The 27,811-nt window shown below is 38.2% G+C and overlaps 1 protein-coding gene across 1 annotated transcript in view; it reads right to left on the bottom strand.

Annotated features, from left to right (window-relative positions):
* The window catches only part of prkcea (protein kinase C, epsilon a), a 56,154-nt gene extending 33,401 nt beyond the window's left edge, over positions 1-22,753 (bottom strand). Inside the window, exon 1 of the mRNA XM_088324209.1 lies at positions 21,776-22,753. Coding sequence (XP_088180335.1) covers positions 21,776-22,120 — 345 coding nt within the window. The 5' untranslated portion in view covers positions 22,121-22,753. The remainder of the gene's footprint in view (positions 1-21,775) is intronic.
* Between the last annotated feature and the right edge of the window lie 5,058 nt (positions 22,754-27,811).

Here is a 27,811-nt window from a genome sequence, read left to right as displayed (position 1 = left end):
AGAAGCTTGAAAAAAAATATCTGCCAACACCTTGATAGATTGTCGCAAGGACCCCTGGAGCCATTATCGAAATTAAACAGGATGGCGGCCATTTTTTCAAATCAGGCTCCTTCTAGCTGGCACACACAGTAATGTACTTATTGGTGAGTCACAGTACATTCATTTTCCCTCCTCTTGCGCTAGCTAGTGCTTAACTCGCCCTGCAAAACTTGTATTAAATGTAGCCTGTTTGTCAACATAAAATGAGGATTAGCGACAAATATTAGCCGCTAAACTTTATGTTTACTAGTTTTGACGTAAGCTAGCTTGGCAATTAACATTACCAGACGTTTTTAAAGCTATTTTCACACACTAGAGCCGTAAACAATGGACATTTTAACATATTTTCCATGTGTTCGAGTTAGCAATAGAAGGACGGATTAATATGTTATTTAGCCTAGCGGTTAGCAAGAATGCTACATTTTCTTGCACTAGGTAGTGCTTGGTTAGAGCTACTAGACTTGTTCGCCACCATGAAATGACGATTGGTGACAAAGAAGAGAAACAGAATATCCGCTAAACTTTATGTTCAGTAGGTATGGCGTAAGCTAGCTAGCCGGTTAGCATTCTTCCGTTATGAGACGTTTTTTAAGCTATTTTCACACACTAAAGCCGTAAACAATGGACTACATTTTAACGCATTTGTCATATGTTTGAGTTAGCAATAGGACAAGGGATTTAAATGTAATTTAGCCTAGCAGTCAGCAAGAATGCTACGTTTTCTTCGCTAGGTGGTGCTTGGTTAGCGCTACGACACCCGTTTCAAATGTTCGCCACCATGAAATGAGGATTAGCAAAAAAAGGGGACAAAGATTATCAGCTAAACTTTGTATTCAGTACGTATGGCGTAAGCTAGCTAGCCGGTTAGCATTGTCCCGTTATGATACGTTTTTTTAAGCTATTTTCACACACTTAAAACGTAAATAATGGAGATTTTTACAAATGTTTTCCATGTGCTTGAGTTAGCAACAGCAAGAAAAGATTAAATTGTAATTTAGCTTAGCAGTAGGCAAGAATTCTTTGTCTGCTTGTGCTAGCTAGTACCTGGTTAGCTACCATTAAATGGGGATTAGCAACAAGGAACAGACAAAGATTAGCCGCTTAACTTTATGGTAACTAGGTGTGGCGCGGGGTTTGATTAATCAGGCGATTATCGAGTTCAGGAATCTGACAAACTGAAAACAAATGTTTAAAGAATGCATGAATAAATCAATTATTTTGTCAAGGAATTTGATAAGATTTGATTCATTTGTTTATCATTTTGTGCTGGAATCAGATAAACTAAAAACGATTATTTAAACATTGGAAAAACAAGTCAATTTTTTCCCTCTGGTAATCCAACTAACTAAAAGCAAGACAGATTAAAAGGTACAGTGTGTAATATTCGACCATTAGATGTCTTTGTATGGTTTTGTGCTACCAAAAAAAGAGTGCTATAAAACACAGGGAAGAATACAAACTACAGAGACTCAACATTATTTTACTACACCTTTCTGCCCACGTGTTGGCGAAGAAAAAAGTAAAATAGATAAAGGGAAGAAAAAAAAGTGAAAAAAGCGATAAAAGAGAAAATATGAAAAAAATGAAAGGGATAAGGAGACGAAGAAAAAAAAGAACAGAGTGAAAAAAAAGAAAAAATGTGAAAAAAATGAAGGTTAAGGAGTTAACAACAAAGGAAAAAAGGAAGAAAAGATAAAAGGAGATAAAATAAAAATAAGTAAAAACAGATAGGAAAAGAAAAATAAGCTACAAAAAAGGAAAAAAGAGAAAAGAGAAAATAAAAAACTTAAAATTAGCAAATATCTTAAAGTGGAACATTTTTTTACTACGATTTATTTTTTCGCTTGTTTTTGTGGAAAAAAAAATCAAAATATGTGCAAAAGAATGAAAAGAAGAAAAAAAAGAAAGGTTTATGCGGGTAGCCTTGGCAGTAAGATGCCGGGCAATCATGTCAGCTCCCTTTAGATTATATCAAATAAAAGCTCATTTTTCTTGATAGTTCATATCTTTCTGCTTATTATTTTAAATCAATGATGTTTTGGATTTCTAAATGAAGGCATTGTTTTTTTTTTACCACCGGGAGGATGTAAATAATACACACTGTCCCTTTAAGACCCCAAATGCAACCAAATGATTCAAACACCTATGACATCATGCATGCAATTACACAGATTAAACTGCGTGTGTGTGTGTGTGTGTGTGTTATAAGTGTAGAGCGTGCGTGAATTAAATATAAAAAAAAAAGGTGGCTGGAAAAAAGGGGGGGCTTTAAATCTTTGGCTAAGCTCCCTGACAGCCGTAGATCCTCTTATGCAAGAGGCCTCACTCGCACATAAGAAACATGCAAATAAATATGAGACAGCAAAATAATTTTTAAAAAAAAGAGATTTTTCATGGCGACACTCCCTTTCAAGCGTCATCTTCTCTGGTGACCATAAATCAGCAAGATGGTGGTTCCGAACGAGCGCTCTTCGGGCCTTCCCGATATTAGAATTCCGATTCGTCCGCTAGTTTTGAAAAAAAAAAAAAAAAAAAAAAAAAACGGCTGCTAATCCTCACTTGCGTAACTTACGGGATTTTAACACCGATTGGGAAGCTGGAGTGGGGGTGGCGTGATGCCTTCAGGGTCCCATCCGGATCGGTCAATCCGAAGGGCCTCGCGTTTAAGGATCGGCCGATATGGGGGTTTAAGGGCCGATACCGATTATTTGTATTAAGATATAGAGCCGATATTCGTTAGCTTAAAAAATGGTGGGAGACATTTTTAACAGCGCAAAAAGAAACAAGGAATATTTGTTATAAATTCAAATAAAACTTAAAATAGCCCTCTGAAAACTTTTACAGTAAATTTCCACATTTGTCTATTCAAAAACTAACTGTGCAGGAAATAAAACTAGGCTTAGCAGCAATTCGTATAAAGCTACATTAAAAACTAACCATCTGATTTTTTGACCATAAATAGACAAAAATGTTCATACGATCAACAAACAAAAGGTTCATCGAAATTTCAGCTCACAAATTGAAAACTGTGGACACTCCTGTTTTAGAGCCAGATGTTATGGTAACAGCTAATCACTCTTCCACTTTAGCGTGCTGTTCATACTCTCTCTCAATCACAACCACACAAAGTAATGTTATGATACAGGATAATATATCAGTCTCCGCCTGAAAGAAGTTAACTTCACTTTTTTTTCTCCTGATCGCGCACACGCTTCTCTACCACGGCCTTTTTAAATATCAATATTATCAGCGGTCTCGATTCACAGGCATGTCGGGACCCAGGAGTTAGCCGAGATGCCGCTGTCTACTCCGCTCTAATGCTATTCTTTCTGCTTCAATGGCTCCGCCCCCGGTCGCTTATCCAATCACAAGGCGCAGGGTGGCTAGCTTTAGAGGCAGAAAGGCTCCGCTGTATCTGAGCCTAAATAATTGTCCCGTCATATAAATAAAAATGTAGATACAGATATCCTTCAAATTCTTAAATATCTGTCGTCCTCTACTCACCTTGTTGTTGGTTGCAAAAATCAAAGAAAATTCCAAGATAAAACCTTCTATAGATGACTTGAACAAACTGCGATATATATATTAATCGACAAGTAATCAATTGTTAAATTCATTGTTAATATGAGATTTTTCCGTTCAAATTTAAGACTTTAGGACCATCTCAAGATCACAACTAGAAAGATTTAAGACCGCACCTATATCGCATCGATTCCCGCATACGTTTATGGAATAGTACAAAATAATCGGTCGGAATAACTAAGAATAACTTCATAAGACAGGGACAAGAAACAGTTCCCATCACAGAGTTACTCCGAAGACGACGGGGGGGTTAGAGACTGACTTGGAAATCTGGATTTTCGGACTGACGCACTGCATTTATCGGGCAAGAATCGATAGTCGGGAAATATCAAAAATAATTTTATGACACAATGTTCCATACATTTGTTAGTTCACCCATACAAATTATTCTGTTCCATCATGCCGATAAGACAGGTCAAAATTAAGACATTGGAGAGTTAAATTTAAGACTTTAATAAGAAAATGTAAGAACTTTTTAAGGCCTTGCTTTGTTGTTTTCAAATTTAAGACGTTTTCAATTCATAACAAAAGTAAAACAGAAGAATTAGTACTGCTTAATGTGCTGATACTAAAAATAGAAGCCTTTACAAGTATCCTACCTGGTAGCTACATGCTAATTCTAACGTTTTTCTACATATCAATAACCAAATACTTAAAATAAACAGCACTTTGATTCATTTAAAAATGGACACTTTTGCCACTAATTACCCAAAAAAATAGAAGAGAGGGACGGTGATAACTTTCCTAGCTTGCCTGGAAGCTATAAGCTAATGCACCTCCTTTTAAAATACAATAATATATTTATTTCCTGTTTTGTAAACATTACATTTATGTCGCTTATTATTGAACAAAAACAGAAGAGAAAAGCTTAAACAGTGCTAACTTGACTAGCTTGGTCACTCAGGGAAAGCCTAAAACAAAACAAAAAACGAAGAATATACAGGTATCATGCCTGATAGCTACATGCTAATGCTAAAGTTTTTGACGGCTCCAAAATAAAATATTTAATAAAAAAAAAAAAAACAGAACTGTAATGTTTTTTAAATTGATATTTACATCGGATAATGACCAAAGTAAATGGACAGGAAAGACAAAAACCGCACTATCTTGCCTGGAAGGTACATGGGGATGCTAACGTCCTTGCGTTTTTACACATAATAACAGTTATAATCGATAGCACATTGAATTTTTTAACCATGACATTTACGGCATTAAAGATAAATATATAAGATAAAGACTATAGCCTAATGGTGCTAACTCAGCCTATATAAACAAAAGTTGAAGCCTTATAAGTATCGTTCCTGGAAGCTACATGCTAATGCTAACACACCTACAGTGTTTTAACATACAAAAACAGATGCAATTCATTTTTTGGTAAATATTTCATTTTTGGTTGCTTAATAACCAAAGTAAAATAGAACAGAGAAGCTAAAACAGTGCTAACTGGGATAGCTTGGTCACTTAAAGGGAAAAGCTGAAACAAAAAACAAATATAGCTAGTAGCTACATGCTAGAACTAGTTTTTGACATATGAAAACCGAGATATTTATAATAATTTAGGACCCCATTTTTTCTAAATTGACGTTTATGTCGAATAATGGCAAAAGTAAATAGTCAAGAGGGACAAAAACCACGCTAACTTGGCTATCTTAACTCAAAGCTACATGTTAATGCTAACGTACTCTCACCGTTTTTACATATCAAACTGGTTATAAAAACGACATCCACTCTTTTAAACGCGACATTTAAGACATTAATAATAAGTATAATTGAAAATAAAAAACATAATGGTGCTAACTCGGCTCATACAAGAAATGGAAACCTTTACAATTATCATACCTGGAAGCTACATGCTAATACTAACGTTTTTAGCATCAAAAACCAAAAGGATTTTAACGTATTATCACAAGTTAGACAAAAACGGTGCTGACACTACTCAAACATGGGAGGAGAAGGTAGAATGTAGTTGGCCTCATAATCTTGTTAGTCCAATTAGGAAGCACGTAGCAGCAGGAAGAACAAGTCAGAGGAACAGACGATTAGATACCTTCCAACTTTGGAGTTTTCCTTGTATTTTATACACTTTTTGATCATTTTCAATAGTGGTAGAACAATTTTTGTACAGGAATGAAATTCTATTTTGTTCGATTGATCTTGTCTTTCCCGATTCGTCTGTAATCCGGATAGTCTCGGTAACTGGCAGCAGATGAAAACGCCATCTAAATTGCTAATATTGTCGCGGTTTTCTCCATAGTCTGTCTTGAGGTGAGTAAATAGATTCCGTGTTGTTTGTAAATGAAATAATGAAATCAGGGGGTCAGTTCATATGCACATATTTGGTTTTGGGGAGTGGGCGTGGCTTTTACAGGAACAACCACATCAACGGGGAAAACGTGAGCACAGAATTTACGGTAAATGAGTGCAGAACTTAGGTTTTTTTATTTGGATATGACCCAGAAAACAAGAAGGAAATATTCGAGTGCTTTGAAGCCAATAAAACAAATGGATATGGAGTGTCTCAACTGTTAATTTACAAGATTAGAAGATTGCACAAGCCAAGAAATATGAAATATGGTTTCATTGCTGTCACAGGTTGATGGGCACGTTTCCTTCCTTTTGTTTTATCATCTGGTTATTTTTAATCAGTTTAGGGGTGGCAGCTTCAATATGAGTATATACAGTAATTTGTAACTAGAATACTTTTAGTTTTAACACATTTTTCGTGGCCAAATTCAAGCACTTTTTAAGAACTTTCAAAGCCAATTTTCCAATTTTTCCAGTACCATTAAAAGAAAGAATCCAGCGCCAATCAAGAGAACAAGACCCTAAACCTCAGTTTCAAACCCTAACTCAACCCCAACCTTATTTCGGTGCTCTAAAATTGGTTTAAACCCTAGCTCCCAACCCTAGCCCTACACCTAACCCTAGCCCTAACCCTGTTTCAAACCATAACCCTAGCTTTGAATGTATTTTGGAACCTATATTCAGTTGAGAACCGTAATATGGAGCCCACACACTAGTTCCTAAAACCTCCACCTAACTCTAGCTGTAACACTAGCCAAAACCCTATTCCAGACCCTAAATTCAGTAGAATAACCCAATAAGGAGCCTAAAACCTTAGTTTCTAACCCTAGCCCCAATCCTTTTTTGGAACCATAAAATAAATTTAAAACCCTCATTTGAACACCTAAACTTCATCGAAAATTCAAGCATTTTTAAGGATTTAAAGCACCTGTACGAACCTTGTTCAGAGTAACTCACTACTTTTGGGGGTTAGTAATCTTGGGGGCCAAGCAGTTACCTTTTAAATGAAGTTAATAGTAACTAGCGCTGTACGATTAAGTGACATCTAATCAATATTGCGATTGTGAAATTGCAAGACACTGTGTTTTTTTTTCAAGGATTTAAGGTACCATTTTTGTGATTTTTTTCCCCATAATTTGAGTTATGGAGTGTTTGACGAGCCTCAATTGTCACAGGTTGGGTATTAACGGCGCCGGCCAATCAGAGACACTCGCCAATAAAGGAGAGGCAGAGTTTGCGAGTTGCACGCCATACCACACGCCCAGTATGTGTCAAACAGCAACACTAACAAAAACTCCTCAGAAGAGGGCTCTGTTTTCTTGAAGTTAAAGCATGTCACCAGGATTATGTTGCTATGCCACGCCCCTGCCAAGATCCCGCTCCCCCCTCCTCCCTCTTGGGCCAGCTTTCTACTTCGGCCAGCACAGGTAGGGAGGATCACAATCAAGATGGCGTCCGTTAAAAGCTGCTTCAGACAAGCAACCGGTGCTTGACACGGTTGGGTAGGGTTACTTTAACTTGATTACTTTCAATTACTTTTGGATTACTCCAATACCAAATATGTTAATAAAAGACAAAATAAACTAAATATGAATAAAATGACTAAATTTTGTGCAGGCTTGGGGAGTAACGGAACACATGGAACGGCAAAAATGATGTTGGCAAGCTGTTTGGATTTATTTTCATTTTTTTTCTGTCGCATTATATGTTAGTTTTGCCGGAGATCAAAGATATCAAAGCCAAGAGAGAAAGCTTACCAGTTGTTGTGAGTCATAATTTTATTCATATTTAGTTTATTTTGTCTTTTATTAGCATATTTGGTATTGGAGTAATCCAAAAGTAATTGAAAGTAATCAAGTTAAAGTAACCCTACCCAACCCTGGTGCATTAACATTGACGATTGTGGTTCGTAGAACCCGATCTCACGTTTCGAAACTATATTTTTGAACCTCTTTCTTGATTTTAGCCTCCTGATAACCCACTGCCTCTCTCCTTCGCATCTAAACTCCTAAAGCTAGTGTCTCCAGACCCTCGCTAGCTGCACTTTCACCATTCCCTGATTAGATTCAGCAAGACTCCCTTCATATTTTGTTCTCCCACACCTAAACTTCAATTATTTCAACAAATCCTCTCCTGTGACATCGTGGTCTTTGAGTCTGTTCCTTGTATTCCAGGCACATTTGAATACTCATTCCGGCCGCGCCTAACATAAGTACTTACAAAACAAGTATGCGATTGCCATTTTTGAGGATTTTTTTTTTCAGTCTTGAGTCAAAAAACCGAATCACAAATACGCTTCGACTTCGTGACCACATACAAATTTGCAGCACTCGGCCACGCCCCCTTAACGGCAGATATACGAGTTACTGTCACACTGTACGAGTTTGACACACACCATACCATCTGCAGACAGGACTGTAAAAGCATGCATTGTATCAGTAGAGACTTGACATTCATCCCCCCGGAATTCATTCCACCAACCCAGACAGCAAACCCCCCCCCCCCCCCCCCACAACCAAGCTTCTAGTCTCGTGAACAGACCGCCGCCCACTTCCATCTGTCTCACGACACGATTGGCCGCTTAGAGAGCGTCGAGGCACTTTTATGCTAGTTTTTGTGCGACAAACACACAAAAAAAATTCCACGTACTCGATAATTCCCAGGTGTGAAAACACAAACGGGGCAATGTGTGTGGAAAAAAAAAACAGAAAAAATACAGACATCAAAATAGAGGATATAAAGGAAACAAACAAATGAAATACAAAAAAATAACAAAATACAAAAAATTAACAAAATACACAACAAAATATGTGACAATTTACAAACCAAAATAAATACAGAAATAAATACATGACAAAACACACAACAAGTTAAATACCCCCTAAAATAAATGACAAACTACAAAATACACGACAAAATTGATGCCCCAAAAAAATTATGACGTCAAAATACACAGCAAAATACAAGACAAAATAAATACTCAAATAATGAAGTGACAAAATACGTGACATAGTACACAATTAAATAAATATCGAAATAAATAAATTACAAAATAGACCAATAAAATAAATACAAAAATTAAGATCCAGATAAAAACGCGACAAAATACGCAAAAAAAATACGGTACATATTATATGACAGAATCAAAAATAGCGAAATAAGTGACAAAATACACAACTGTGTAACGACAGTAGCTTAGGAGGTAGAGTGCTAGTCACAGGTTCAATTCCCGGATTAAATGTGGGCAAGAAAACCTCTAATGACCCTGATAGCCCAGACTTGAAGCACTACATAAATGCCGACCATTTACCATTTACAATAAAAATACGCGATAAACTACAGGGCGAAAAAAAACTTAACTAAACGAATGACAAAATACACAACAATATAAATACCGAAAAATATAAACGCCAAAACTACTACCAAAACGAGGAAATGAAAAAATAATATCTGAAATAAATACATTCAAAATAATGAGGTGGTTAGCACGTGCACGGCACAGTTCTGAGGTCATGGATTCAAGTCCTGTGTGGAGTTTGCATGTTCTCCCTGTGCTTGCATGGGTTTACTCCCACATTCCAAAAACATGCATGTCAGGTTAATTGCCCGGTCCAAACTGTCTCTATGTGGGAATGAGCGAGTGAGTTGTCTCTGTGTGCCCTGCAACTGGCTGGCAACCAGTTCAGGGTGTCCCCTGCCTACTGCTGGGATGGGCTCCAGCACCCCCGCCACCCCACTGAGGATAAGCGGGGCAGATAATGGAAAGATAGACGAAAAAGGAGGTGGCAAAATAAATAGAGATATAAATGGTAAACAGTATATAAATAGCCCTTGGGTCACACAGTTAACTATACACAAAATGTATTCATTATGTATTCCTGTGACACATACCGTATTTATTCATAAATACATGTATTTCTATATAAAGCAGAATCCATCACCCGCGAGTCAAATGTGCAAAATAGAGACATACAGTATTACTCTTTGGTACACACACAAAAGACACAAAGTTATTTGTGTCCATCCCAACCGTCAGCTATGGTCATGTTGCGCTCGACTGCTGACTGCGAACGGCTCTTGTGATTCCGTCTTTCGGCCCTTCGGGTTCCTTTGTTTTCTTCCATTGAAATGCAGTTATCGGTAAATGCCTGTTATGAAGCGACATCATTGTTCGTCCGCGAGAGCCGGTTCGTGGTATCCGGTTTTCGGAGAAATCGATGCGGAGATTCCGCTCGTTCTATTGACTTTGCCGCAGGTTTCCGTGCAGCTAACGCGATAACGCGCAGCAGCAGGTGAAGCGGCATGCGCCTCATGCATGTTTAATGCAACATCATAGATGGTTAATCGTGTAAAAGGAGCCGCGGGGCCGCGGATCGAGTGATGCCTGCCGAAGGAGAACCAGGGTGACCTTTTCCTATCCTTTGCCGATAATAATCTATCTACCCTGGTCATATCCCTCGAGAGGGGTGACCGACAGCAAGACAAATGCATACAAAAACAAAGAAAATTAAAAAAGGGAAAAAGTAGCAAAAAACACACCCAAAGTTTTTGGGACCATGGCCAACCCAAATGCCCAAACACCCAAACAAGTTAAGCACCTCAGCACCCAAGTTGGTCTGTCCTGTGGTGAGGAGCCCTCTCCCCCTTGGGAGGTGTGAGAATTCTATCACCGTGGTCCCCTGCGTGTCGTAAGAAGCGACTAAAAAGTGGAGGGAGCGAAGGGACTGGGGACCCTCTCCTCTCTATCTCTACTCCCTATGAGACAGCAAGGCAAAGAAAGGGGGGCGGTAGACCGAAAGGTCTCGCAAACCCTAGTTATAGGGTCACTAAATGTGAGAGGATGTGAAAGTAAAGTGACTGAGTGGTAGAAAGAAGAGATCGGAAACAGTAGCTAATAGTAGCTAAAAATATGCTATGCCAGCCCCTGCTCACCGCAATAGTTGACCAGGGATAATGGACAGTGGGCGCACAGGTGCTGTTCATTCTAGTCAGAAAGAATAGAAAAAAGAGCCTCCACACAAGACATAAATTTGCTCTCTCTTGGTCTTCGCCATCAGCAGTATTTGACTGGGGATAATGGATCCAAGCCGAAACAGTGCAGCTCATTTTAAGCGAGCCACAATCGCACACTTAAGTAAGCCGAACCAAATAATGCGCTCTTCCTGACCCTGCTTCCAGCAATAGTCAACCACAGATAATGGATTTCATATGACGTGGGCCAAAAACGCATGCCCCCTCACAAAAGTATCTTCTGCTGATCCCTACTCTCAGTGGGATACAAGATAATGGATTGCGGGCGCAAGAGTGCAGTTCACTTTTTGGGGGGAAAGGATTGCAAAAAAGTGCCACCAAGCCTAACAAAAATGTACTCTGGTATCGGTAAAATAGCCGATGAAAGACTTTTTCAAGGTATCGGTAATGGTAGCTAATATCAGTATTGGCTGCCTTCTTGTAGCCTTAAAATACAGTAATAGCAAATTGCTATCAAATAAATGCTAAATCAACTCATTCACTGCCGTTAACAGCTATACGTGTTCGTACGCCTTTTCCATGGCCAAATTCAAGCACTCTTTAAGGACTTCCAAAGACAATTTTCCATTTCTCCAGTATCTGTTAAAACAGGAAACAGGCACCTGTCCTCTTGGGCGCGAACCGTAGAAGGCAAAGACGCCTCATAGTACAATGCCATACAAACTAACACAAGCCGCCGTTAATCGCGACGGCGTGGCAAAAAGAACCACCGGCGAGCACTATCATTTTTGTAATTTTTAAGCAGACCTGTTGAGAAACATGACAACAATTTCAAGAATCTACACCCAAAATTTAAAAACTTTTCAATCCTTGAAAACACGACATTAAAAATCAAGCGTTTAAGGATTTCAAGCACCCGTTCGAAACAGGAGCTATTGCTATTGGGGCAGCTATCATTCTATCTAGCTATCGAGATTTTGAGCTATTTAGCTAGCTATCTTGCTACGGAGCTAGCTATTGAGCTCTTGAGCTGGCTATCGATCCATTTGGCTATCCAATGGTCGTATATGAGTTGAGAAAAAATAATTTGTGTATACAATTAATACTATTTCTTTAAAAATGTCAGCGGTCTTTAAAAGCATAAGAGATTTTTAATGGGGCATTGAATATCTGGTGTCGATGATTATTCGAGAATTGGATACCGCATCGGACTAAAACTTTTTCTCAATCCATCATCGATATTTTCGGCAAATATTTTCAAAGATAAGGATTTGATTTAAGTACTAGGTTTTGGCTTTTTTTTTTTTTTTTTTTTTAATTTTGAAGACACTCCTTGAAAAATCCTCCACGGCTAGGCTGTTGTCCTTCGTCCTCCTCTGAGGCAGGAGGTGAGAGGCGGTCGCCAAGGAGATGGCCTGTCAGCGTTGCCATGGAGACGCACTTCACAGAGCATCTGAATTACGAGGGGGGTGGGCAGGGGAGCTCTCCTGGCAGGGGCAATTAATAAGCATCAAAGCCTGGTTAATATTTCACCCGAGCCGTGACGCCAGGGAACGGCGGGGGAGTCTGGACCTCGGGATGGGAGGAAATAACGGGAGGAATCGGAACGGGAGGGATTTTTTTGTTTTAATTAGTTAAAAAACAAAACGGTGGGGAGGGGTAAAACTTTCTATATCATACTATTATTATTACAAATTCCTTCTTTGAAAAAAACACAAGTGAGGTATTTTTTTCTGAATATAAAACCAGATATAAATAAAATATAATTTGTGTAAAACGCACTACCTAAAAAAAGAACTCAAAGTTAGGATGCCGTTACACAAAACATTGATCGTAAAGGGATTCGAACCCGGGTCCCAGCGGTGAAAGTGCCAAACTGGACCTTCAGTGATGAAGACAACTACAGAAAAGGCATTGGCTTCTTTCTCATTATCACAGTGTCAGAGAAATTTTTATTTCACAATATGAAATGGATTATTTTTTTGATGAATTGGGGATAATCGATTAATTTAGGAGGAAATACAGTAAGCGCAGAAGTAGAAAACATAAAAAGTGTGGTCCCTTCTCACACATTTTCAATCTATTCTATTCTCCTACTACAAGAATAGAATGTATCGTCATTGTAACATATAAAACACGCAATCAAATCATTAAATTACCGAGATCATTCGTCTCTGGTAGTGTCACTAAAAATGTGTCAAAATGAGATAAAATCTGCCTTTTCACATGTCATCTATACCACTGCTGGTCCTATTGGAAAAATTATGCGCTCTTATCGCTACAACCCAGGTTCAATTACCGTTGCATAGCTTGATGGACAGATAGATCGGTTCATAGACAAATAGCTAGCTAGATATATAACTAGTCCGATAGACAGATAACTAGCTCACTAGCCAGGAAATTAGCTAATTAGCTAGCTCAATACCTAGATAACTAGCGTCATACCTAGCTTGATAGCCCACTCGAAGGCTAGCTGGATAGCAAGATGTATACAATGAATACCTTGTTAACTTGAATGCTAGATAATAGGATAGCTAAATGGAATGATGGCCAGCTCAAGAGCTCAATAGCTAGCTCGATAGCCAGCTTGACAGCTAGATAAATAGATAGCTAAAAACGTTGATAGTTAGATAAAATGATGGCTACCTCAGTAGGTAGAAAGATAAATAAATAGCTAGATACCTTGAATGCTAGATAGTTGGAAAGCTAAAAAGAATGATAGCCAGCCTAAGAGCTCAATAGCTAGTGCTGTAGCAAGATAGCTATCTTGATAACTAGCTAGCTTGATAGCTAAATAAATAGATAGCTCAGAACCTCAATAGCTAGATGAAATGATAGCTGCCTCAATAGATAAATAAATAGCTCAATACCTTGAATGCTAGATAGATAGCTGGATAGCCAAATGGAATGATTGCCAGCGCAAGAGCTCGGTAGCTAGCTCGATAGCAAGATAGCTAACTCGACGGCTAACACCATACCTATCTTGTTAGCCATATAAATAGAAAGCTCAATACCTCGAAAGCTGGAGAGATAGCTAGATTAAATGATAGCTAGCTCAATGGCTAGCTCGAAACCCAGAGGGCTAGAAATTTGGTGGCAAATTAATTAGCAAACAAAAACTCTTTTTTTCAGTACTGTGATTATGATCATAGAGGAGTCTCCATTCATACATAGATATAGCATAGCTGTATTGGATCACATATAGATATAGATTTTGTTTTTTCATCCATTTTTTTGCGTGTAAAGAATCAGTCGCCTACTTGATCAAATTTGAAACGCCGGCATAGCACGCGAACGCGGCTCAATGGCCGTGACGTAACAGTGGAGCGGCAGGGGGAATCGATACCAGGGCGGTCAATCAACAAAGTAATCCATACGGCCTGACCTCAGCTTGGACTGCTGAGGATGCTAACGCTTGTCCCCGGTGTAATAGCTAGCTAACGTATATCACCGAAGGTAACATAAGCACCGGAAACGTTTTAATTAGCTAATTTCTTAGGGAATTGTATCTCTCTGCGTCAAGTCCCGTTTATTTGTGACGCTCTTAATCACAAAATTTCTCAAAGGACTGCAAAGGTTACAATGACACCCTTCCCTGATCTGAAACCAACATGAAGGCAAGGAAAAACTCAAAACCTCAGCACGAGGAAAATAAGAAACCTTGAGAAGGGGTCTCACAAGTAAAAAATCAAAAGCTGATGATTAAAACGTGGTCAATGTGTTTTGGAGTGTTAGGGAGAGGAGCATTGTGTGTAATATAGCGCCCCTAGTGGTCAGCAAAATGTATTCATTAGGAATCAGGAATCGATCAGTGATTTCAATAATAAGCAAAAAACACATAAGCTATACTCGTAGGTTGAGAAAGTCTCCGCAGTTTGTATTCTCCTTTGTGCTTTCTAGCATTAATTTTCAGTTCCCCTACACAATAGAACAACATGTAGTAGTCAAATAATGCACCCTGTCCCTTTAAGAAAAGGGAAAATAGTGCAACTTCCGTCAGAAATGATTGTCGCTAACTATCGGCAATAGCTGGTTGGACACTTCATCTGGTTTTGGTATATTGATTTTAAAACTTCATCTTTAGAGGATTGTCATGCACTTAGATCTCCTTGATTCTTTTGATTAATAATCCTGATCGTCAATCGACTATAGCGACCCATGCGCCTTTTTATATACTTCCTCGTCATCCCAAGCTCTGTTTCCATTGTTATCAGGTTTTTGCTTCTCCTTTAGCATCACTCCATGCTTTTAGACCCATAGTGATTAAATACAATACAAAAAATACAGCAGAATATGGCCACCGCACAGTTTTTACGAAGCACACGAGATTCTGAGCATAGAAACATCGTGGGAGGTAGTTCCGTCAAAAGCATATTGGCTTTTTCACGATGTCACGACGTAAAGGTCGACTTTTAATATGATATTGACGGATAGCAGACGGCATTCTTAAAGTTCCCAATCGAAAAATGGACGAACACTGTAAAGTTTTAACACGCGCAAACTAAAACCGATTTGATGTCATATGGTGGGGAAAATGCCGTAAAGAGGGGCTGAAATAACAAATTCCACACCATGAAGTGAATATGTAATAAAGATCGGACGCTGTATCCTGGGGGCTTACTGTAGTCGATCTGGTCCTGTTTTGATTTGAGTGTTGGTTACGTAGAATGCGATTTTAGTACTACAGATTCGTCCTCAGAATTTGTTATTAGAATTAAAGAGACACTGTGTATTTTTTTACAACTTCCTAGTGATTAAAAACAATGTATTTTTTAGCGCACTCGTGTATGATGCGCACGCCCTTGATTAAAAATCGTTATCAAATTTTGTTTTACGTTTTCACAGCTCAAATTAGGCATTTTAAGTGCCATTGTTTAATATGTGTGGCCGTGATTAAAATAATTTCTTGACGAAATAAACTATGAAAAAAATACGAACATAAAATTTGAATCGTATTTATTTCATGTCGTTCAAAATCTAATTCAGTTGTTACCCTCGTCGTGCTTTATTGCATTTATTTAGATCTTTCAGGACGACTTTCTGTTTTCTCGGTTCTCTAACATTAGTCTCTGGTACCGTGAATGAAAATAGTGACAATGAGGTCAAAGCAAATGCCTTTTCGTACGTCATCTATAACACTGGTGGACTAGAGTTTGGGACTTTTGTGCTCTCACCGCTGAAACCCAGGTTCAATTCTCGTTACAACCAATGTTTTGTGATTGTGGTCAGTGATATTTAACACACTGTTCCTTTAAAATCAGAGAACAAAGGGGCATTTTGATTAAAACGTGAGCATCTTGGGTGCTGGATTCCAGACAGCACGTGCGGCTAATTGAACCCAGAATCTCCTTCAGAAATCCCCTTCGGTTGGAACACAAAGTGAGAGGAGATAAAAAAAAAACAAGTCCTCAAGGGGGGGTGGCGGTGTGGGGTTTTTTTGTGGTCTACAGAGGACAAGATCACATGTCGTCGCCGAGGACAAATTCTCAAATCCGGCAAACAAACGGGCCCTTTTAGAACGAGCGGCGTTCGGATGAGGCCTTCTCCGCATCACGCTACCGAGTCCGATCTGATTACAAGAAAGCAAAAAGTCATGAAAGGGGCTTCAGTGTGGGGGGGGACCCTCGCAACCTGGACGCAAGGGAACAAAACTCCGTGTTCCTTCCGAGCTCAGGAGGAATGCAAAGAATTGGGGATGGGGGGGCGGCACCCGAGTCCACCAGAAAGAAATCCATTCTCTTTTTTGGTATTATCAGGAAAAATGTTTTAGGTATTACCTGATATTGCACCTGAAATTCAGCACATATAGTTTCTAAGACGATATTTAAAGTTGACGTTTCTCCCCGATATCGATTTTTGTCACCTCATATCTGGTATGTAAGTAGTGTTTTTCGTTGTCACAATATGTTAACCCATTTTGTAACAATGACAATAAAGGTATATTCTATTCTATTCTATTCTATTGTTTTAGGATTTCGGTAGTGTTTTTATAGTGTTTCCATAGTGGTGTTTTTATAGTGTTTCTTTAGTATTTTTGTGATATTACTATAGCTGTGTTTTGTAGTATTTCTGTTGTGATATTTCTGAGATCATATTTTTGGATTATAGAATTATGGTAGTAATGTTAGTGGTTGTATTTTTTGTATTGCCATAGTATTTGTAGTATTAGCTAGTATTTGTTTAGTATTTTTAGAATATTACTGTAGCTGTGTTTATTAGTATTTCTGTTGTAATATGTATGAAAACATATTTTTCTCTTATAGTCTTATGGAAGTGGTTTTGGTTGTATTTCTGAAGTATTCCCATAGTAGTATTGTTTTTATATTTCAGTAGCATTTTTGTAGTATTTTCATCGTGGTATTTTTGGTTGTATTTCTGTAGAAGTATTTTTTAAGTATTCCCACAGTAGTATTGTTTTAGTATTTCAGTAGCATTTTTGTAGTATTTGAATAGTGGTATTTTTGGTTGTATTTCTGTATAACTATTTTAGAGTATAACCATAGTAGTATTTCTGTAGTATTTCTACAGTATTTCCACAGTTGTATTTCTGTAGTATTTGTTTAGTATTTTTAGAATATTACTTTAGCTGTGTTTAGTAGTATTTCTGTTGTAATATTTATGAAGTCATATTTTTCTATTATAGTCTTATGCTATTATAGTAGTATTGTTTTTGTATTTCAGTAGCATTTTTGTAGTATTTCCATTGTGGTATTTTTGGTTGTATTTCTGTAGAAGTATTTTTAAAGTATAACCATAGTAGTATTTCTGTAGTATTTGATTAGAATTTTGGGAATACTGTAGCTCTATTTAGGAGTATTTCTGTTGTAATATTTATGAAGTAGTATTTTTTTATCATAGTATCATGGTAGTGGTGTTTTTGGTTGTATTTCTGGAGAAGTATTTTTGAAGTTTTGCCATAGTAGTATTGTTTAGGTATTTTGGCAAGTAATTTTGTTGTAGTTAGTATTTTTGGAATATTACTTCAGCTGTATTTAGTAGTATTTCTGTTGTAATATTTATGAAGTAATATTTTTCTATTATAGTATGGAAGTGGTTTTGGTTGTATATCTGTAGAAGTATTTTTGAAGTATTTCCATAGTAGTATTGTTTTTGTATTTCAGTCACATTTTTGTAGTATTTCCATTGTGGTATTTTTGGTTGTATGTCTATATAAGTATTTTTGAAGTATTTCCATAGTAGTATTGTTTTAGTATTTTAGTACATTTTTGTAGTATTTCCATCATGGTGTTTTTGGTTGTATTTCTGTAGAAATATTTTTGAAGTATTGCCATAGAAGTATTTGTGTAGTATTTGTTTAGTATTTTTAGAATATTATTGTAGCTGTGTTTAGTAGTATTTCTGTTGTAAAATCTATGAAGTTGTATTTTTCTAAGATAGTATTATGTAAGTGTTTTTTGGTTGTATTTCTGTAGGAGTATTTTTGAAGTATTTCCATAGTAGTATTGTTTTTGTATTTCAGTAGCACTTTTGGAGTATATCCATCGTGGTATTTTTGGTTGTATTTCTGAAGAAGTATTTTTAAAGTATAACCATAGTAGTATTGTTTTATAATTTCTGTAGTATTTCTACAATATTTCCACAGTAGTATTTCTGTAGGATTTCATTAGTATTTTTGGAATATTACTTCAGCTGTATTTAGTAGTATTTCTGTTGTAATATTTATGAAGTAATATTTTTATATTATAGTATTATGGAACTGGTTTTGGTTGTATATCTGTAGAAGTATTTTTGAAGTATTTCCATAGTAGTACTGTTTTTGTATTCCAGTAGCATTTTTGTAGTATTTCCATCGTGGTATTTTTGGTTGTATTTCTGTAGAAGTATTTTTAAAGTATAACCATAGTAGTATTTCTGTAGTATTTGATTAATTTTTTTGGAATACTGTAGCTCTATTTAGGAGTATTTCTGTTGTAATATTTATGAAATAGTATTTTTCTATCATAGTATCATGGTAGTGGTGTTTTTGGTTGTATTTCTGGAGAAGTATTTTTGAAGTTTTGCCATAGTAGTATTGTTTAGGTATTTTGGCAAGTATTTTTGTTGTAGTTATTAAGTATTTTTGTATTATTACTGTAGTTGTATTTTTCTAGATTTTCAGTTGTAGTATTTCTGTGGTAGTATTTTTGTATTATTACTGTAGTTGTATTTTTCTAGATTTTCAGTTGTAGTATTTCTGTGGTAGTAATATTGTAATATAGTTTTACTGTAGTAGAATTTTAATAGTATTTCGATAGTATGTCTTTACCTTTTAGATTGAAAGCAAAATAATATAATAGGTCCCTATGTAATGTGATACATTCAAATCGTGACCAAAGCATATCGTTAGGCACCTATTTTAAAGGTACAGTGTATAAATGTAATACTGTTTCTGAAATAGGGATTTGAGAGGGCACTAAGGCAGTACTTTGGATTTTAAAGAAATTTGGAGACTATGCAGTTTCAGTTTTATCCGCCGTGTTTTCCGGTATAGATTGTGGGACGCATTAGAATTTCTGGAGAGTTAGGGTTTTTATAGACCCTTTCATTTGTTTGTAAACATTGTGATGTATCCAGGGGGCGGGGCTTAGCCCGGAGGCCAAAACTAGGGTGAGACGACATGTCAACAAGCATAACATTTTAGCTTTGTATGATCAAAAGGGATGGCTTCGACAGTACGGTTTAATAACTCACGTATGACGTCACAGCCGGAGCTGGATACAAAACAAGGCTTGCGCTGGTCAGAAGACAGAGGAAAAGAAAGCTGTCGTTGTTGCGAGTTGTCGTCATGTTGTGTGTTTGGGTGCCGGAATCGAAAAAAAACCGCGAGTGATCATAAATTGAGGTTTTACAGGATCGCAGCAGACACTCCTGATCAAGGAAAATAAGAGTTGTGGTTAAATGCATCAAAGCGAAAAGATTGGACCGAGACACTCCTCAAAAATACTTTGGTTTGCAGCGCACACTTCATATCAGCTAAGAGTGATTAACCGTTTGATTGCTGCCATCGGGTCCGTATTATTATGTTGGCAAAGTATTTTGTTATTTTCTTATCTTCAGCTAACTGTTAGCGTATAGCCTAAATGCTAACATTAACAATGGGCAAACAATCAAAGTAATTTATTAGATACATTTAATCATTTATGTTTTGATTGTTATTTTGTTTTTTTAGGAGAAGAATTTCTTGATGGTATTCAGGCTGCACGCTAACAGTTAGCTCAGGCTAAGAAAATAACAAAATACTTCGGTGTAATATGGACACAACAGCAACAAACATAAACGTTTGATTTCTCTTACCTGATACCTGATATAAAGTCTGCAGTGCAAACCTGAGCATTTTTGATGAGTGCCTCGGTCCAATCTGCATTTAACTACAACTCTCTTCTTTCTTTTTTGATCAAGAGTGTGCACTGAGATCCAGTAAAACTTTTTTTCTCTGATTCTGGCGCACAAACACACAACATGACGACATTTTAACACCGAACTAGAAGAAATGAAAGTTTGGTTTAATCTGTGTTTTGACCAGCACAGAGTATTGTTTTGCCTCCAGCTTCGACTGTGACGTCACACTAGGCTAAGAAAGGGTCGGGAAAATATTGTAATTACTAAATGGTGTTATTCCACGAATATTGAATTTGAAATCCATGTTATATTCAGAAGGCTACACTTGCAAAATTAATGAAGAAAAAAAATACTAACCCAATTTAGATCAAGACTAGACTCATCCACTCCATGGGTTCATTTTTGCAAAAAAAATGGGATTGTCTTGAACATACTATTAAAAATACCAACATGCTAATTAAAATCATTTCTAAAAGGTCATTTAGTTTTTAGCCCAAAACATTGGGTTGTTTGTATAAGCCAAGCCCCAAAATTGTAAAAATTGTTGGGGGAAAAAAGAAAATATAACCCAATTTGGGTTTTAAAGTGGACATATCGATTACATTGGTTAATTCATCCAAACATTGGCTTGTTTTACACAAAACTACTGCCTGAAAATTACGATTTGAAAGAAAAATCTATCGATTTATTTTGTAACCCAAATATTGAGTTTTTAGCTTGAAAAATAAATGGTCTTTTTGTTTCAAACCCAAAATAATGCTTGTTTATCTGAAACAACCAAGAAAACGGCAGTCAAAGAAATGTCCACTTATAAAAAATTGGGTTGATTTCTTTCAAACCCCAAATATTGGGTGTTTTGTTTGAAGCAACCCAAAAAGTTGGCTCATGCTGTCCAAAAGTACCTCAAAAAACTGGCTCATCTTGTTCAGAACAACCCAAACTACTTTGGGTTTTGATTTAAACCCAGATTTTTGGGCCCCATCTTTCAAACCCAAAATATTGGGGTATTGGTTTAAGAGCAAGCCCCAAAATCGGGTCATTTTATTTCAAACATCATATTGTCATTTAAAAAAATACTCTTAGGTCAAGAAAATTGTATTGATTTTAAATCAAATGAGCCTCACGTACCTAGCTGCTACCGGTACCCCAAGAAAACAAGGAACATTTCACGAAAAGTTAGACCAAAAAAAATGAGAAGAAATTCTGTGATACACTAAGCGATACAGGGACATCTGATGGTCAGATCATACACACTGTCCCTTTAATGTAAGACCCGATTGTCGACCTTATTATTATGGTGATACATTGTTTGACCCCTAACTTTTTTCCTAGCTTTGGAACCTGTTGGTTCCTTGGTCGATACTTCCAGGATACTACTTTTTCACTTCTGATATTATTCTGATATTGCAGAGGGTTTTTGAAGGAAATTTGATCTTTTGGGGGGATTTTATAAGATATCAATGATATCGTGATAGCGGTAATTGACAAAAAATAAAGAGATCTCCTGGGGGAGGCCACAGAAGATCCGGATCCCACCTACCCAGTCCTCATAGTGCCTGGTCCCGTTTTGCAGCAGGTCCTCCAGCTGGATGGTGCAGTTGGCCACAAAGTCGTCGTAGCCGATGGGCGCGTCGTGGAAGACGGACAGCTCCAGGCTGCGGCCCTCTCGGACCTCGGTGCAGAACTCCTGGTGCCAGGCCGGGCTGTTGGTCTTGGTTCTCGTGACGGTCTGGCCCAGGCGGGTCTGGTCCAGGTTGAGGGCCAGGTAAGGATCCAAGAGGAAGGAGCCACTTTTGCCCACGGCGTGACGCAGCGCCCACGGGGTGGGTTTGAGGTCCACCGCCTCGCAGACCCTCACCTTCAGGAGGCCGCTGAACACCGGCATGGCTGAAACGTCCTTCCTTCCTTGCGGTTTTTTTCTGTTATTGAGAAGGGGGGGGGGGTCGTCTGTCTTTTTCTAAGCAGTTTCCTTCCAGAAGAAGTGAAGGAGAGAAAGAGGGGCGGGGGAGTCACTCCATAGAGGGGCTAGAGCCCATAATGTCGCCCAGACAAGGATGAAGACGTCCGAGTTTGTTGGTTGATGTCCAGGGCACAAGCGGAAAAAAAGGCCGGGGAGTCTCCAAGCGACTAACGGCCAGGGTTGTCTTCTACCGCGGCCCCCTCTCGCTCCTCCCGGCTCAGGGTGGGGGAGAGCGGGAGCAGCCGCGCCTAGCCATCCGGGATTGGCGCTTCGCTCTGCGGCCCCCCGGTCCGTGGGCTGTCGCTCCCCCACCCTCCGCCTGGAAGGATTAATCTCCCGCCGCTGAGCCGCTCGATTGGCGGGGCTTACTCTCCGACGAGTCGGCGTCTTCCTCCGGTTGTGCGAGGTCGCTACTTCGGGGGTTCACGTGCGCATCATCGGCTTCTTCGCCGACGTTCGATTTTTCTTTCGGAGCGAGTGTTAACGTGTGTGTGTGTCTGTGGGCGCGCGCGCGCGCTCCCGCCTGCCTATGCTTCCCTTCTCCGCGCGCGTCCGCAGGAAATGCGCAATCCTCGTCACGGGCGCGCGCTCCCGAGGAAAGGAAGGCAGAGGTGGGGCGCGTTCACGCGCTGGCATCAGCGTTGATGGCGATTTAGATGGATTTAAAGGGACGGTGTCTATTACTTAGCGTCTCCTAGTGGTGGAAAAGAACTTCGTCCATAAAAGGTGGTGTATGTAAATTCAAAATATTCTGCTTGCTGACGCCATCTTCTGGCAGGAATCGTCATCGCAGCTCCTTTTGTTGCACGTGCAAGTATGTGAAATTCTTAAATAAACTCTTCCCTTTTCATCTCTTTTGGAGGTTAGGGTTGGCCCTTGGACTGTATTTGAAACAGTCATTTTCTTCTTTCACCATTTTCATCCTAGAATAAAAGAAAACCAAAATCAAAATTGTCTCTTTTGAGTTGTTTGAATTTGTTAAACACCAATCGGAAGAAATTTTAAAGGTGCTTTAGTTCAATGCTAGCTACGCTTGTAGATTTTTATTTTTTGGTCTGTGTACTGGGCAGCACAGTGGTTGGCGCGTGTGCGGCACAGTTCTGAGATCGTGAGATCGAACTTCCTGTGTGGAGTTTGCATGTTCTCCCCGTGCTTGCGAGGGTTTCCTCCTACATTCCAAAAACATGCATTTCAGATTATATGGCCGGTTCAAATTGTCCCTAGGTGTGAACATGCGAGCGAGTTGTCTGTCCCTGTGAGCCCTGCGACTCGCTGGCAACCAGTTCAGGGTGTCCCCTGCCCACTGCCCGAAGATAACTGGGATGGGCTCCGGCACCCCCACGACCCTACTGAGGATAAGCGGTGCAGATAATGGATGAATGGATGGGTCTGTGTACTGTATTACTTCTGTTTTCTAATAACAATTTTTGAAAATATGTTATTTTTTTCTTTGTTCTAATGAGGGTGTCAGGACCAGAACAGAGACAGGACCCACTTGCGTTGCGTTTCTCACAAGTTTTTATCAGAAGGAAGAGAAAGGGCTGCGCCCACGATACGTTATTCCCTGGACACGGGAAGCAAGTCGCTCTGGTACTCGGATTGTGCTCCGAATGCAGAAGTGGATCTTTTGTGGTGAACGATGGCGGTGTCAGGGACGGAAAAGGCGAGTCGGTAGCCGGGACAGGAGAGCAAAAACGTGGTTGGGGTCGGAAGCAAATCGTAAGCCAGAATAGGAGTTAAGACGGAGTCAGGGACAAAAGGAGGTCGGAAGCCGGGACAGGAGAGCAGACGTGGTCGGGATCAAAAACGGGTCGAAGCCAGGGACAGACGGGAGCAAAAAACGGGACAGGTGGGAGTCGAAAAAGGCTTGGCTAGTGTTGACTGAGGTTCGCAGACGGACTGATAGCAGGGGATTGACAGGACTGGGTTCAAATAGTGACAGGGAGCCAATCAGAACCCGCGGCAGAGGGATGTCCAATAAGATTTCTTCATCCATGACCAATCCCATGAAAATAAAAGACTACTTTAAAATAAAGTGTGCTTCTTTTAGATGGGTTTGTTAGCGAAAATCAATACATTAGAACATGGGTGGGCAATCTACAGCCGGGCCACATGCATCCCAGCAGGCTTTTTCATATGGCCCAACTTCCCCTCTGTTGTGCTGTGGGCTTGATGTTCAGTGTCAGATTGGGAAGAGCTAAGTGGAATGTATGTATGGTGAAAATGATATGGTTTATGGATATACAGTATATAAGAGTAAATTAAGCACTACAAATAAAAAATGCTTTTTTCTCAATCGTCTCTTTGAGAGTCTGCTGCAAATTACTACTTCAGAAATACTTCTAAAAAACTACGAAATAACTTAATTATTTTATTGAAATATTACAAAAATACTACTACTATAGAATTACTATAAAAATACTGCAGCAAGTCTACTAAAATGACACTTCAGTAATACTTTATAAAATACTACAGAAATACGACAAAAATACTACAATGTAAATAATAATAAAATAGTACTTCAGCAATGCTACAAAAATAGTAAAAAATAAATCTTCAGTCATACTACAACAGATCCTGCAGAAATACTACAAAGAAATCTTCTTTAGAAATGCTACAAAATACTACGTAAATATTACCATGGAAATACTACAAAAATAGTCCTGCACCAATGCTAAGAAATAAAAAAAAAACTACAGTAATGCTACAAAAATACTACAGATATGCAACAAAAATATGATTGCAGAGATATCATAAAACACTAAATAATACAACAACAGTAATCCTACAAAACATCACATTTACGGCATTATACAGGGACCTAATATAGTATTTTGCTTAATATGTGAGTGTTTCAAAACTAAAAAGATTAAATTAATCCATTTCAAAAACAAATACTGTATAAAGAAATACAACATGTCTTCGTGTACTGTATATGTACTCATAGATAAAAACATTGAATAGGTCTCCAGGATTGGCCCCTTGACCAGATTTTGGAACCCGATCTGGCCCGCGACACCACATAGTTCCCACCTTACACTGAACCACAACCCGTTTTTTCAAGAAAAATGACTTTTTGTGGTCAAACTTGCCACCTCCATTGTAAAGTTACGCAACTGCGCCCTCTGCTGGCCAATAGGACGCATCGACAAGGTTTAATCTTTCATCCAGGATGTGACGTCAAATTGCAGCACGGTGTGTTCATAATACCTGGGAAATTTCCTCACTCAGAAGACGATTTATGGTTCGTTTTTATGACGTCACATAACGGAAGCACACTTCATGTCTAGCTAGAAATAACAGCGTAGATAGGGTAGGTGCGTTGAAGGACATCTTGTAAACTAAACTTTTATAGATATCCCCGTCATATTTTTAGTTGTTTCCACGCGTTGATCGAAATAAAAGGTTACAAAAATTCTAACTCAACCGCTTTTTGATATAATTGAGTAAAACAGAAAGAGAAAAAAGGGATAATCGGAAAAAGACAGAGGATATCTTGCTCTCGTCCCCTTAATTGTTTAAATACGTTTCACAATAAAATATCGACTTGTCATACAGACGCTTGACACCTGAAAAGAAATTCCGCAGCAATATTCTCAAGAATTGAGATATTAAAAGCAGAATTTGTATTATTACAGTTAATCAAAGAAGTCAAATGAATGCGATTTCTATGCCTGAGATTGGTGCGTTAATGGACGTCCTGTAAATCACAACTTCGACAAAAGTTACAATGTTTTTGTTCATGTAGATCAGAGGCGACTTTAGGTTTAGCGTGTTTGGCTGGTTAAAAACAATTCTTGTATTCCTCTTAAAGTAATATAACATGTAACGTTCAAATATGATAACATTTTATTGAAACGTTGTTTTATTTTGAAGGGCCGTTTTATTATGGAATGTTGGTTTGAAGACCGTTTTGTATTAATTGAAATGTTCACTATTAAAATTGAATAATGGCACTCTTGGGCTACCATAATAACACACTCTCACCGTGATACACTAAAACCTCCACAGACTATGCCGCTATGCCGCAAGGAACACAAACCGAGCGAAAAGAAAGCAGAGAGGGGGGTCAGAAGGGTGCCAGGAATCAGAAGAACTGAACCATTTCAAGGCAGTGGAGTATTGCCCGACACGACGTTCTTCACATTTCTGTTTAGTTTTCCTTTTTTTGTATTTTAGCTAGCGTTTTTAATTCTATGTAAACCTAGGAGAGTTTACATTATAGAAATGCTATAATTTTGGGGGTTGCTGTAAATGAATTTGGGGGTGCCTGTGCAGAAATAGAGAGAAAATAGGAAAAGAAACAAGGAAAGAAAATGACCTTTGGCGACGTTATGTGGACATATTTAAGACTGCAGTCCGTTTTTCTCTTGCGCTTCTATTGCTGCCGTAAGAGGGCGCGACCACACAACATAGTACATTCAAGGACATTATGTAAATCACATCTTTACAGGTGTGCTTCGGCAGTTAAAAATTTTAGGCTGCAATAATGACTTCGGGCCAGAGGGTGGCAGCATAGTAACATATGATTTACGTGGATTTTGTTGACGGACTCGATTAAACGCTCATTTTTTCGTCTTTTTGGTAGTTTGTTGCATCCCGAACCGGCCTGATAAAAGTATGATAAAAACAAATAGGCCCAATAGAAAATAAACCATAAGCGTTAATTGAACCCAGTCGGCCATTGCTAACACATACTTGAAAAAGAAAATATTATACCTTCAAGTTTTTAGTGGCACCGCCAAATACGCAGACCAGCTTTAAACAGGAAAAGTCGCCAAAAGTCACGATATAAAAACATTTTCATAGACTTTTCATATATTTTTGTTAATCGAAATTAATTTTTGAAAAAAACCGCCATTTTTGGGAAGATTATTTATGTGTATTAATCGAGAGAAGGCACTCTGTCACATTCAAGTGCTTTAGAGGAACTACGTAAATCACAACTTCAAAAGGAGTCACAATAAATAAGCGTTAATCAAAATGTACAGATATTATTTGTGAACATGGATCTTTTAAATGAAAATTAAATAAAAGTACCTTCAGTTTGGGAAGAAGCTTAAAATGTATTAATCTGGAAGGAGGTATTTTGTCACATTCAAGTGCATAATGTAAATCACATTCTCAACAGGAAACGTCGAGAGAAGTCAAAATATAAAAATTTTCCTTAAAATGTTCGTATATTTATTTGTTAACGGAGATTTTTAAAGTCGAAATTAAATAAGAACTGCTATGTTTGGTTGGTATCTCACAACTTATTTAGCCACAAAGTGGCGCTCCTCTCTTTTCACTGATGATTTTTTGGCATGCATTTCTTTTAGTTTCAATTTGTTTTTATTTTACGTAAAAGTTGTGTAAGCTTACTTAAAAATAAAAAAAAACCTTCATATATACATATATATGATACTACTATTCTCCCCTTACAAATTGTAAGTGTTTAAAACGAATACATTCTAAGAAGCTCTAATTAATTTGAAATGACTTCAATTGAATATAGATTTGATATTCACATTTTCAACGAAAAAAATCACAGGATAATAAAACACAACATACAACAAAAAGCGATTGAAAATGTTATTAAAATGAAAGGAAATCAGCCGGGTTAGATACATTTAT

The sequence above is a fragment of the Urocampus carinirostris genome, chromosome 19 (genome assembly GCF_059441175.1).
Source record: "Urocampus carinirostris isolate Australia breed hairy pipefish chromosome 19, RoL_Ucar_1.0, whole genome shotgun sequence".
Lineage (NCBI taxonomy): Eukaryota > Metazoa > Chordata > Actinopteri > Syngnathiformes > Syngnathidae > Urocampus > Urocampus carinirostris.
Note: the sequence above shows the minus strand (reverse complement) of the source record. Positions and strands in the feature narration are given on the sequence as shown.